The sequence below is a fragment of the Halichoeres trimaculatus genome, unplaced genomic scaffold (assembly GCF_033239565.1).
Source record: "Halichoeres trimaculatus isolate MK-OKI-2021-1 unplaced genomic scaffold, fHalTri1.1 fHalTri1_scaffold_3, whole genome shotgun sequence".
NCBI classification, from domain to species: Eukaryota; Metazoa; Chordata; class Actinopteri; order Labriformes; family Labridae; genus Halichoeres; species Halichoeres trimaculatus.
In genome coordinates, this window is record NW_027437181.1 from 37,575,651 (window position 1) to 37,590,262 (window position 14,612).

The 14,612-nt window shown below is 40.9% G+C and overlaps 1 protein-coding gene across 1 annotated transcript in view; it reads left to right on the forward strand.

The window, feature by feature from the left end:
* The first annotated feature begins 709 nt into the window (after positions 1 to 709).
* Positions 710 to 14,612, forward strand: part of tmc3 (transmembrane channel like 3) — a 32,940-nt gene continuing 19,037 nt past the window's right edge. Inside the window, exons 1-5 of the mRNA XM_074666698.1 lie at positions 710 to 869; positions 3,669 to 3,815; positions 8,741 to 8,816; positions 10,224 to 10,305; positions 10,601 to 10,707. Coding sequence (XP_074522799.1) covers positions 748 to 869; positions 3,669 to 3,815; positions 8,741 to 8,816; positions 10,224 to 10,305; positions 10,601 to 10,707 — 534 coding nt within the window. The 5' untranslated portion in view covers positions 710 to 747. The remainder of the gene's footprint in view (positions 870 to 3,668; positions 3,816 to 8,740; positions 8,817 to 10,223; positions 10,306 to 10,600; positions 10,708 to 14,612) is intronic.

Below are 14,612 nucleotides of genomic sequence, written 5' to 3' on the forward strand. Positions count from 1 at the left end.
GCTTCTGGGAAGATTAGTTCTTTTCAGACAGTGTAGCCTTATTAGAAATAAACTACAAAATGGCAGCGCATGTCTTGTGTTTTATCTTCCTGATTGGTTCCCGCTCCCGTCTGCTGCCGTTAACTTTTTATCCTGTACCGCCCCAATCATTAATAGTAAAGCTAATGCCCATCCCAAGGGAATCCCTCCAAAATGTCAGCCTCTACTCTGAAGCGCCATCCTCTCATCAGCTCCACGATTTTTATGGTCTTTACACACAAGCGTGACACATACTCTGTACAAGTGTGAGCTGCCTCAACGTTTTGCCATTGCCTCTGTCATCTCGCATCTTTTTCTAGTAATCTATGCTGAGCCCTCATCCCAAAAGAGCACCGCTGCCATCTACCCCTCATACCATTACTAATCTATTTGAGTTGATCAGTACACTCGTTTTCAAACCTGATAATAATGAACAAGCTCTGTCAGAGCGTCTGTCCGACCATCCCACAGCCTGCGCCGTTGCAAAAACATAACCGACATCTATAGATGTCAATGGCAGCCAATCTTAAAGGGGTCCATCTTTCAAGGGTCCATGTGTGTTCAGGTCTGTCCCTTTAAGGAGTCGGTCTGTGTCTGTCCCTTTAAGGGGTCTGTCCTGTTGAGGATGCTTGGAGGGGCTCTGAGCTGTGGGGAGCGGGAAGGCACACACGCCCCTGTGCAGTGACTGAGAGAGGTTTGATAATCACCCTCAGTCTGGGCAGAGACAACATGGCTACAGGGTCTGAGCCTCTGGTTGGGAGCAGCAGGTCTCTTTCAGCAGCCAAGAGACACAAAAGTATCAGGAAGAACTCCCGCAGGATTTATTCAGCGTTCCAGGACCATCAGGATGGGTGAGTTTGAGAATTTTTTGACTTTGAGAGGAGTCCTGAATGCTGTGTCTCTCTCATACCCTTATCATCTCTCTGAGCCTTAAATCATATCCTGTAAGACGTATAATGAGTCATTTACTAAATCTAATAACCAGGGGACACTACAAAGAGGCTCCGCTCTGCTGTCTCTCTTAAAGGTCTTATACATAATTGTAAAATCTAATACTGGTTTCCCTGACTCACAGAAATTCTTAACAAATAATCCAACTCTGACTTTTTAATCTCCCTTTGAACTCATTATTTGATGCTTTTTCTTATTTGCTCCCTGGTTTGGTTGGAGGGACAGAAGTTGATCTGTAATTCAGCAGATATCTTTAACCTGGGTTTCACGTTTATCCATCTCATGTGTACAGCCACTGACCTTTAAAATCTGTGCTGATCCTGCAGCTGCTCATGTGCACTGAATCCTGGAAAATGTAGGCAATGTCAGTGAGGAAAATTCACCTTATTATTGAACAGAATAATCCCTTTGACAGCTTCGGTGGGTGAACGTTTAACATTACAACAAAATACAGCTAGCACAACAAATCATTATGTTAACTCTATTTATAATGATATGACGCTGCCAGGGGAGAGGAATCTGTGCTGAGTTTTGGCCAGGAACTGTAATTTATTGACGTTATCTCAGTGATGACACCCATCTGTAGCTGATACTGAGTTTTGCAGCACATCGATGATGAGGGTCGTATTGTAAATGCTGACTCAACCTAACTTTGTCCAAGTTAGAATAAGTCAGTCAGTCAGTCATTTTGCAACTTTCTTTCTTAAATAAATGTGAGGTTTCCATGATAACTTATCATCAATTACAACGCCTAGAAATACATTTTGTTGAACTCTCAATTTTTATATCATAAACCCTGATTTGCACTGCAACATCAGTTTTCCTTTTACCAAATAGCATACATTTAGTCTTATTTAAATGTAATGATAATTTATTGATATTAAACAGTTTTAGTTTATCCATTTTATTAGTTATTTGTTTCAAAAGTTTCTCTAGATTTTGTCCCGAGATAATTATGTTTGTGTCGTCTGCAGAAAGGACAAACTTCATAATTTTGGATGACTTCACCATATCATTAAATATTATTGATATACATAATGAACAAAGTAGGTCCTAGTATTGATCCTTGAGGAACTCCACATGTTATAGGTAGAGCCCGACCGATTAATCGGCCGGGCCGATTAATCAGGCCGATTATAGCCTGTCACCGATTAATCAACATTGGCCAAAATGTAGCCAATTATAAAAAATGTTTGCTCCGCAGAGATTCTGTTGCTCCTGCTCCTGTGTGTTAATTAATATAAGGCTACTACACAGCGTCTCACTTCATAGCGCCATGCAGGATTAACCTGGGCTTATAAATTCACCAGTTATTGTTTTGGTTGAATTAATTTTTGAAAATGTTTGAATCTATTTTGTTGTAATTGTATTTACTGCATGTTTTGAAAGCAGCTACATTGTTTCTTAAAATCTAGTTTAGTCCCATGCATTAAATAGAAGATGGAACTTTTCAATAGCTAGTCATAATTTGTGTTCATAAACAGTATGTACCCTATGTATATCAATGAATTTATTACATATGTCAGCAGATATATTGAAAATCGGCCTATATATCAGATATCGGCTTCTTTTTGCCCCCATTATCGGTATCGACATCGGCCCCAAAATTCCCATATCGGTTGGGCTCTAGTTATAGGGCTAAATTCTGATCAGCTTTTTCCAATTTGTACACACTGCATTCTCCCAGTTAAATAGCTCCGTAACCACTGTTTAGTTATTCCTCTAATGCCATAGTTTTCCAACTTATCAAGTAAGATATTGTGATCAATTGTGTCAAAAGCTTTTTGTAAGTCAATGAAAATTCCTACCACAAATTTCTTTTTTTCGATACAATTTGAAATTTCTTCTATCAAATCAATTAAAGCAAGAGATGTTGATCGATTTTGTCTAAATCCATATCGATTATCAGACAGTTAATTATGTTTTTCAATGAAATTACGAATTCTTTTATCAAATAATTTTTTAATATTTTGGAAAACTGTGGCAATAGTGACACAGGGCGGTAATTGTTATGACAGTGTTTGTCACCTGATTTAAGGGGATTTGAGATTAAGAGGTGAGCCTTTAGCCTCCTTGCTAACAGCTACAGGGCTGATATAGCAATGATCTATTCAGGCTTAGATCATTTTTTGAACAAGGTGGCTGTAAAAACTGGCATTTTGTATGGGTGTGTATGTGGTTTGGTGGTCTGGTGTTTCTGCAGCCTTGAGTGTCAAGTGGACACTCGAGGAACTGCAGTTTCTGAAACGTCAGCGTGGGCTTTACATTTTTGCTGCTTGGTTGAGTTGATCCTGTAAAAGATGCAAACTCCAAACAAACAGGAGCACCCATACTCATTCTGAACATCTGCAGACTAAGTGAAATAAAGCTGTTAAGAGACTGCAAGCTGGTGAGCAGACACACATGAGGGCAGATGAGAGGTGATTTTAATCCACATTACTGTCACAGATTATCCTTTCCACAGATATAGAAACTGTCCATGAGGTTAGAGAGTTACTTTTAAACACACAGAATCCTAATCTAAAGACGTGTCCAGTTTGTATTTGTACATCGGTGTTATCACAAACACAAATTACGGAAAAAACAGAGCAGAACATAGATCAGTGTGAAAGGGGCCTGTCTGCAGCCTCACTAAACCCATTCTCAGATCTCTATCCTTTTCTTCAGGCTGATCTCTGTTCATTGTGTCCCGCCCGCAGCTCCTCAGACGATGAAGACAAAGGGCAGGAGCGCGTGGACAGCAATGACCCAGAGGAGATGTTCCAGAACATTCAGTACCAGAAAGAAATCATCGCCAACATTCGGACCAGACCCTGGCCGATGAGACGCAAGCTCAAAGTGCTCAAGTATTGCCTGCTTTTTTTCTTCTGATGCTCTTTGAACCAGCTGTTTGTTGGTCAGAAATGAACAAGCACTACAGCCCGAGTAGCTCTGCTTTATTGGATAAACCCAGCAGTGTGACCTGACCGTGTGGGTGCAAATAGTTTGACTGTCATAATCTGTGTATTTTGGGAGTCCTCAGGCTGTAGAAACTGCACTGGTGGTTAGGTGATACAGAAGGTGGACAGCAGGAACTGCTGTGGTGGTTAAACCCTCACAGACAGAAATCAAAGCTCAGGAGGAGGAAGGAGCAGTGAGGATGTGCTGAGGATGTGCTGAGTATGTGCCGTGATAATAGGTTTTATATGGGCAGTTTGTTATTACTGCAGACGTTTTATTACCATCATCAAGGGCAAGATGCAAGTCTGCGTTTTTACACTCTTTAATCTCAGCTTGAATGTCTGCAGTTAATCCTCCTGCTATAATGGCTCACATTTCACCTCACACATTTCTGTTTGCTGAGGTTTCAGAGCTACAGAGCTACAGTCTGAGCTGAACTCCCTAAAGAAGGATGTGACCAAACGTTACAAGCTTTGGTCATTTTCCTCTGGACTATCACAGCCATAGAATCCTCTCCTCCCGAGACAGAGCGACCTGTGCAGTGTAACAGTTCATGTGTCCACTCTGCTGTGACTCCTCTTGGAATGAGCTGTGTCTGGATGGTTGATTCATTGGGACGCAGTACTCAGCTTATCTCATTGAGAAGGTTAAACCCTACAGAAACACTAAGACTGGAAAAAATGTAGACGGACCTTCAAATAACTCAGGGGTCTGCAACCTGCGGCTCTGGGGCCTCATGCGGCTCTTTGACTACTTTGCAGTGGCTCCCTGTAGCTTTAGGAAATATAATTTTAAAAAAGGGTGTTTCAAATTTTTCTTACAGAGGGTATTTATGATACACCACTTGAAATAAAGCTTTTAATTTTTTGCAAATTAAGAAGAAGAACCATATATTTTTAATATTAAGCAAATTTTTTAATTCTTTATATAAATCCCCCCTTTTTGCAATTTTTAGAAAGTTTTTCAATATTTGGAAGTTAAGCAAATTTTGAAATTGCATTATTTAGGGTTTTTTTTCAGCAAATGTTTTGAAATATCACAATTTTCACCATTTTTTAATTCCTGTTTTATTTAACAATTTTCTTAATTAAAAAATATATATATTTTCAACTTATTGGAACTTCTCAAATTTGCAGATTTATTAAAAATAAAAAACTAAGAAATCACAAAACACACACAAAAACTTCTCATTTAGATAATTATTCACCAGATTATACATTTTTTTTGTCTCAATGTGAAGATAGAGTAGATTTTGTGGCTCCAGAATGACTTTCTTCCAGGTGAGCTGAGGCAAAACGGCTCTTTGAAAAGTAAAGGTTGCAGACCCCTGACATAACTGAAGGTTTCTTTGTCTTTAAGAGAACTGTACTCACTGCATGAACTGTCTGCTGGTGAGTTTGGAGGGAAAAGAGTCAAAGGTTTGACAGTGGTGATGTCATAAATCTGCATCAAACTAGCAAATTAGGGTTAAGTGTCTTGCCCAAAGACACATCGCTGTATGTCGCCCAGAGCTGGGCTTGAACCTGCAACTTTCCGATTGCTGACCAAGCATATTCTCCAATTGCGCCACCAATGCCCTGTTGCCCATTGTTGTGAAGCCTTTAAGTGCAGTGTTCCAAATACCCCTGACTGCAGTCTGCAGACCGAGGCGTGCCAGTCAGGGGCCTCTCAAGTGTTTTGATACCGGCAGGTATTGTGTCGCATTAGCACGCGCGTGTTCTTGTGTGGCTTAGCTTGCATATTGGTGTGAGGTCAGAAAACACAGGGCGGGATGGGCTGTGCTGGTTCTCAAATCACCATCTTACATGGGTCAAATCCGTCAAATCGCCATCTTACCTGGATAATCCTGCCTACGGCACCTTTAAGAGAACGGTACTCCCCGCATGAACTGTCTGCTGGTGAGTTTGGAGGGAAAAGAGTCAAAGGTTTGACAGTGGTGATGTCATAAATCTGCATCAAACTGTTTGCAGGTGGAAGTGTTCATTGTGTTTTCAACATGTTAAAGTGCTGTTTTCATCTCTGCTTCAAACACATCAGCTGCAAAAGATATTCACAAAGAGTCCAATCACTTTAGTTTCATCCACAAATGACTGAAAGCAAGGCCTGGGTCGATAAAACATTTTTGCTGGGCGATATATTTTCCCACACTTATTGACATGGAGGATGGACATGGTCGGCTACAATACTCAGGTAGGCTGTGGACTTTAAACCATGCTCAGTTGGTACTAAGGGGCCCAAAGTGAGCCAAGAAAATATCCCCCACACCATTACACCAGCAGCAGCAGCCTGAACAGTTGATACAAGGCAGGATGGATCCATGCTTTCATGTTGTTGAGGCCAAATTCTGACCCTACCATCTGAATGTGGAGCAGAAATCCAGACTCATCAGACCAGGCAACGTTTTTCCAATCTTCTTTTGTCCAGTTTTGGTGTTGCTGTGTGAATTGTAGCCTCAGTTTCCTTTTCTTAGGTGACAGGCGTGGCACCCGGTGTGGTCTTCTGCTGCTGTAGCCCATCTGCCTCAAGGTTGGACGTGTTGTGTGTTCAGAGATGCTCTTCTGCAGACCTCGGTTGTAACCAGTGGTTATTTGAGTTACTGTTGCCTTTCTATCAGCTCCAACCAGTCTGGCCATTCTCCTCTGACCTCTGGCATCAACAAGACATTTGCCCGCTGAACGGCCGCTCACTGGATATTTTCTCTTTTTGGGACCATTCTCTGTAAATCCCACAGATGGTTGTGTGTAAAAATCCCAGTAGATCAGCGGTTTCTAAAATACTCAGACCAGCCCGTCTGGCACTAACAACCATGTCACCCTCATGTCACTTATAAATCACCTTTCTTCCCCATTCTGATGCTTGGTTTGAACTGCAGCAGATTGTCTTGACCATGTTTACAGGCCTAAATGCATTCAGTTACTGCCATGTGATTGGCTGATTGGAGATTAGAAATTTGCATGACCAAGCAGTTGGATAGGTGTGCTTAATGCAGTGACCGGTGAGTGTATATCACAATGATGCAGTACACCCTTTCAAATGTTATAAAACTTAAAAAAAAAAAAAAAAAAATTACTTGAATAAAAACAGTATAGAAGTGCAGCATGTTTTTGTAATGTAGCCATCTACACTTTCTGTGTCCATGTAAATTCTCACTCATCCAGGTGAGAGTTATTCTAAACACTCCAAACCGGGGCAACTGAACTGTTTAGAGTTTGTCAAGATGTTTCTCCTCTTGTCCATGAGGCTTCATCAGCTTCATCCTAAACTATAAGCAGTCCAGCTGTCTCAGTTTTAAGCATTCAGAATACACTTTCTGTGAGGGCACACAATTTTGCGTTGTTCTGTTTGTATTTACTTTGTTGATTAAATGCCTCAGTAAGTGTTGACTGTTGGGATGAAAGTTTGGCATCTGCAGGTGCAGTTTCTTTCCCTCTTTTTGTTGCTGCACATTTGCTCGTCCGTGTTGATGCACCTTGCTCATTTGGTTTGCAGCTGGAATTTTCTACACTGTAGCTGTGGCATTTCACTTTACAGTCATCTCTACTCCTCCTTATTTCTATTACATTGACCTGTGTTACCTGTGACGAGCTCTCAAGGCTCACTTGCTGCATTCTGTGTTTATGCTAGCCTGATGCTAGCGGCTCTGCCTTCCCCGGTTACAAAGACTCTAGATGACCGACGAGGGTTCACTCTGTTCATTCCTTGACTGAACTAACACGCCCAGGTGCTGAGAGCGATGCACACTGTGAACCCTCTTGTCATCCAGCCTGTGTTGAGGCAAGAGATGAGGAAAACAAGCACACATGCACAGGGCGATATATAGAGGCTGGCAAAATTATTGAGTTCATTTCATTTCTCGTACGATTAATTGATTCACTATCATCACAGGCCTACTGGAAGCTTGTATAATGTCTTCTCTGTATGGCGTGAAGCTACAGGCTCCTCTGTTCATTTGTAATGGTTATGGATTGATCATGCAGTGAGACATATTTCATGGATAAAGTGATGCATGGGGACATCCTCAGGGTGTTGTAATGTTGTGACATGTACTGGATCATACATGTCTCAGTGTTCATATTTCTTAGATAAGTTTATGGGATGATCCCTGCCTCCTGTCAAAGCTCCAACAGAAGAAGAGCCTTCTAATAACAGAGCAAATGGAGACTTTATCATTTTATTCAGTGGAAGTGAAGTGAAGTTCAGGGGCTGCACGGTGGCGCAACGGCTAGTGTTGCAGCCTCACAGCAAGAAGGTCATCAGTTCGATTCACAGCTTTCTGTGTGAAACCTGCACGTCCACCTACTACCTACTACCTACTACCGGCTTCCTCCCACAGTCCAAAAACAAAGCTCATCAGGTTAATTCAGTGTTTCTCAAGTCCGGTCCTGGGGCCCCCCTGCCCTGCATGTTTTAGATGTTACCCCACTCCAGCACACCTGATTCAAATGAATGGCTCGTTATCAGGCTGGAGCAAAGCTTGATGACGAGCTGATCATTTGAATCAGGTGTTGGATTCGGGTAACATCTAAAAAATGCAGGGCAGGGGGGCCCCAGGACCGGAATTGAGAAACACTGGGTTAATTGATCACTCTAAATTGCCTGTAGGTGTGAGTGTGTGTGTGTGCATGAAAGGTTGTCTGCCTGTGCCTGTGTTTGACTGGCAACCAGTCCAGGGTGTACCCCGCCTCTCGCCCAACGACAGCTGGGATAGGCTCCAGCCACCCGCGACACTGAACAGGATAAGCAGTTCAGAAAATGAATGAATGAACTATTTCAGGACAGATCTTATGTTGATGAGCTCATAATGGATTCATACTTCTGTCTGTGTTTCCAGACAGGCCAGAGAGATTGTTCTCAAGTATGAGGGCCGACTGACCAGAACCAGAGGATACCAGACCGCAGGAGCTGATGTATGTCCAAACCCCTCTTCTTTCTTGTCCTGAACCTATTTTCTCAGAAACATGCATTAGAAAAAAAGACGCAGTGCTGCAGGAGAAACAATGATTATAACAAAGCTACTCGGACACATTTGGCCTCGTCTCTACTGAGGTCCAAATATACGGCTAAAACTCCACTAATCCTGTCCAGCCATACACTAAAGACTTCAGTTATTTACTGCAGCACCCTGATGATCAGTTCCAAAGTCATAAAACATGTCTGCTGTCCTCACATTAAAGAAGGCTTTTCTCCTCTTCAACCTGAACACAAAGAACCAGGAAAACATCCACTCTTTGTTTTCTGACCTTCTCCAACATGTGGACACATTTAAAAAGAGAGAGTAAAAGAGCTGTACTGGTATAGCCTCCACACATTAAAAAAGAGAGCTGTACAGCTATAAACATGCTCACATGAGTGAATTCAAAGCCTGTTGTTATGGCTCAGTTTAATTAAAAGCGTTCAAGCTGTTCAGCTTCTAATTAGTATAAATTCACTTTAGTATGTCTGGTAGTGAGTTATTCACCTCTCATTTTTGAGTTAATTAAGATCAGAGCCACTGCTGATGATGATCTGACCTGAATCAAAACCATATCAGCTCTGACTGAATGTTTTCCCTGTTGTTTCTGTTCTCACTGCACCACCTGTCCTGAGTGCAGCAAACTAAATGATTCTTTATCAACAACAGTTCAGCTGCAGTCAGAAGCCTGATTCATTTTTCTGTGTGGAATCTACGCCACCGCTGTAGATTTGCATAACCCTGTAGCCTGAGCGAGTAGCGTGATGAAACACATCAGTCAGCTGGGGAGCATCTCAACTTTACAGCATGGGCCATTGTGTATATGTTATTATTGTTAATGGGCGATTGCTAATATGTTAATTTAAGAATTATTTATGAAGGCAGCATGATGTCAGCACTGAATCCACAACTTATTGTCACATGGGGACAATGAAGTTTGTTCTGGTCTATTCACCTGCACAGATTCAGCGATGGTGCCTTTTTTTCTCCTCTGCACTTCCTTAAGTATCCACTTGAGGCAAAAATCATAGACACACACACACACACACACACACACACACACACACACACACACACACACACACACACACACACACACACACCATACACGATGCTAGACAGACTAAAGATGGACAGTCTGTCTGTCTGTTCATCTGCAAGTCTTTCCGTCGGTATGTCTGTCTGTTCGTCCGTCTGTCACTCTCTCTGTCTGCCTTTTTATCTGTCTGTCTGTCAGTCCATCCATCCATTTGTCCACCTGTCTGTCTATCCATTTGTCCGGCAGTCTATCATTCTGTCTGTCTGTCTGTCTGTCTGTCTGTCTGTCTGTCTGTACTAAACTCAAGTTTGACTCCTCCTGCAGCTGCTGAAGAAACTGTCTCGACTGCTCTACAACATTGTGGTTCTGTTCATTCCCTGGGAAGTGAGGATCAAAAAAATAGAAAGTAAGTTTGTGGCAGTTAACTGGATCAGCTTACTCAGGGATGTGGTGAGGCACTCAGCTGACACATAAAGTGTTTGGTATGCAAATGTTAGGGACACTTTCCTGCTCAGCACAGTAGGGCATGAGTGCTCTGCTCAGATTTTTGCCTGATGAAACTGTCACTTGGTGCTTTATTGATAAAATATGGATTGTTATGGTCATCTCTGCCTGTGAGGGCACAAAGTGGTAAATCAAACATGCCTGTGTGTGAAATGTATGTAACACCACATCTTAGGTGTTTCTTCTGCTTTTTTTAGGTCACTTCGGGTCAGGTGTGGCGTCTTACTTTATCTTCCTCCGCTGGCTGTTTGGGATCAACATCGTTTTGACCATCATAACTGGAGCCTTCATCGTTCTGCCAGAGGTCAGCACGCTCTCTCACTGAGAACAGATCTTATTTTTCAGTTTCTCTCAGTTGCTTTGGTACAATTCTCACATCATCCTTGCTGTTTACAAAACAGTAAGTGTAGTTCTCAAAAAAGTTCATACAAATAGCAAAACATGGATTGCCTGCAGAGGCCAGTCTCTTTCTCAAAGTCCTAACACAGTAAATAACAAAACCTGTAAAAAAAAGAAAAACAGTAAAAGCACTGGCAGAAAAGTTTCCAGACAGATACTCTAAAATTACACTCAAACACTGTAAACACGGAACAATGTGAAATATCTGTAAAAATATAGGACCAGATTTTACAGTCAAAACAAATTAACCTGAGCCTCTAATGCCTGTCTGGACTTTTTGCTTATTTCGACCATAAAAGGATCAAAAAATGTTCTGCAAGTAAATGCTTCGGTTCATTTCTCTGGAGTACACTGAACTTTCAATATCTGGAGTTTTTTCTAATTTACTGCATGTTACATGACAGTAAAACAGTTTAAAATGGAAAAAAAAACATAAAGACAGTATTGGTTTTTAGAGGTGAAGTGAAGGAAAAAGCACTGGAATCAAACAGCGGGAGCATATTTTACAGGATGAACTTGGCATGTCAATGTTAATAAACATATGTACACAGACCCGTCGCCAGACATCAGTCTCTTGGGGGGCATATCAAATGCATGGGGGGGGCACAATTATTATATTACCCATAAAATGTATTTGCACAGCACTGATGCACATTTAACATAACCAACAGCACATCCAGCAACAGCTTACATCAGGCTTCATTAGTTTAAACAATAGAAAGAATAAATGATCAACAGTATCCACCAAACAGATGTAACACCAGCATCCACCAAGCATCTCTCAAACAGAAAAAAGCACCGCAGAGGGTGCACTTCCAAACAGTAGAGGGATATGCATTATGTGTCTCCATTATGCGCAGGCACGGGGCACGCACACACAGACACGCAAATTCAGACACAGACAGACACACACACACTTTGAACCAACTCTGAGTGGAAGTAGCGCTCTCCTCTGCTCAGTACAGCAGGAGGCAGCATTTCTTCCGGCTGAACCTCCACATCAGTGCATGCTCTGCTCAGAATTAACTTCTGAGTGGAGAGAAAAGAGAAAAAAGAGAAAAAGAGAAAAGAAAAAGAAAACACTGATCTTTTAATTATTTTACAATAGAGTAAAATAGAAAACACATGTGTGACATGAGATTATTACTTACTCAAAACCCTTTTGGGCTGCATCTCTGCGCCCTGTGAACAGCTCCTCATTTTGGGAGCGCCATTTAAGAGGCACTCTGTCCTCATCAGTCCCTTGGGAGAAATAACAGTCCAGCATTATCCATCTGTCCAGCATTAATAGAGACGTGCCGTCAAATGTTAAAAGGCATAGTTTCCATTTGATTATCATAGCAGTATCCTTGAGAGTCAAAGCCCCCCACATAACAATATTCAAGATAAGTTCTTTGCAGGTCCTGGCTAGGGAATGTGCTTGGTAACTAACCATAATATAGCCTGCATGAAACACGAGCAAAACAGTCTCATAATTAATGTGGTAATTTGAAGCTGGCACTCCTCATGCAGTTATTAGCAAGAATATGCAAATAGTTTCAAATGTAGCTGCAGGGCTGGAAGGTAGTTACTTCTTCTGTATGCAAAGCAAGCTGCTGCGACTAGCTGCTAGCAGGCAGTAGCATGTTGTGAGTCGTCTGACAAATTTAAGACGTTGGTCAGAAATCGCTTATTTCTCAAATCCATGGCTGATAAGGACAACTATTTGACCACATAAAATTATAACACCAGGTACTTATATTTATACCTTCCCTCTGGAGTTTGGCTGGGCCCGGCAATCTCTTCCACTTTCGCTCGCCATGAATTATGGGACGTTTGAGTGCGACTAGTATGCCCACCTACCATTCTTACAATTTTTTCCGATATAGTATACATCCAGGTAATTCTTTCTCACTCAAACTTTTCATACTATTAAATGTGAACGCACTACACACACTAATTTTGACGTCACACTTAGTATGAGTAGTATGTTAGTATGCCATTTCGGACACAGCCTCAGCTTTCACAAACCATTGGAATTTTTCTGATTGTGCAAACTGTTTAGGAATAACGGTCTGTCAAAGTGTGATGTGTTGGCGATGACTCATTCATTGTTAAAGGGTTAAAACACAGTATTTCACAGTTTTTAGATATCAGTTATACTGTCAAATAACATATAAATTTAGTCAAAACACATTCAAATCAGATTCCTTTCAGGTTAATCCCTGTAATTTTGTGGTATAAATTATTTATTTTAGGAAATGTCAAATCAATCTACAGTAATTTCCTGTTATTATACTATGTTTCCCATGTCCAAAAACAAATTTGTAATGTATAAAAAACAAACTCAGTATGTAAAACTAAAGTTAAATGTCTACAGATTTATGGACCGTGAATGCAAGGCCTCACTATCCTTCTGAAGTTTGGGGTTTTAAGCAGGAGGTGTCAGAAAGGTTACCACAGGGATAACTGGCTTGTGGCGGCCAAGCGTTCATAGCAATATCGCTTTATTCTTTGATGTTGGCTCCTCCTATCATTGTGAAGCAGAATTCACCTAGCGTCGGATTTCTTTAATGTAGTGTCAGTGCAAAGAGTTCTGCAGAAAAACATTTTTTAACAGCAAAATACTTATTGCTGTGATGGTGTTTTTGAAAAAGGAACACAGTGGATATAAAACCCTGCTGTACGTTATGGTATTGAATCCAATACCTCGCAGTGGTATTGGATTCACCTGTCAGGCTTCAACTACTCAGGTCAGACAAATTCAGTAAGGCAAGCTATTAAAACACAATTTAAAAAAATATTGTTTTCAAAGCAGGATTCAAAGCAGCATGTTTTGTTTTGTTTTTTTAACCATAACTATTTTACTATTTCAGTGGTAAAAGTAGTAGTAGAAACAAAGTATTGAACCACAATGTACCCTCACGTGTAAAAAAAAACAGAGTTAAGCAAAAACTTACATTTTCAACACTGAACAAGAGCTAGAAGGACAGAAGAACATTAGATCAAATAAAAATATTTTGCAAGAGCAAGCTGTTATATTTTTAGATAATTACTTTCATTTTATCAAAGTACTAAATTGATAAATGTATTTTTTGTATTCTCTGTTAAAAAAGAAAAAGCAATTAGGGAAGTTCTCGCTCTCTTTTCTTAAGATAACTCAGATTTCTGATCATATAACTTTCCCATAATGAGAAGGTTTATAAAGAATGCCTACTATGTACCAGCTATGACCTTGACCTTAACAGAGGAGGTCAAAACTTAAAAAAAAAAGGTAAGCGTAAGATAATCTCTTCATGAGGCAGATGACTGGAGGGTAGCGTCATCTCAACCAGCAGAGGAAAAATCTGTGGACGAGAGAGGACACGAGAGGCTTTTAGATTTATGTTGGTCTCTGACATTCAGAAACAAGCAATTCCCTCAGACTGCTCCTATCAATCAGACTAACTGCTCTGCCTCCAGATTTTTCTCTGGCCCTTCATCATGTGTAAGGACTGACCTTCCCTGACCTCCACAGACTGATTTTATTTTTTCACCAGACACATCTGTAAAGCTGCCTCCTTTTGTGTTTCTGCTGTAAAGATGTAATTTCACTCCTCCTGTTTAATGCTGAAGACACGTCTTTGCATTGTTTCCATCATAACACAGAGTGAGGAAAAGTTAGGGCTGCAACCTTCCACCTGTTTCCTGCTGTCTTAACATTTGCAGCCATGTTTGTGAGCTCTTGTTTTTATTTTTCTGTCCTAACTTTTCACTGTAGAGTCAGTCAATCATTGTTTATGTAGCACCAAATCACAACAAATGGGATTTCAAGACACTTTCCAGAAACAT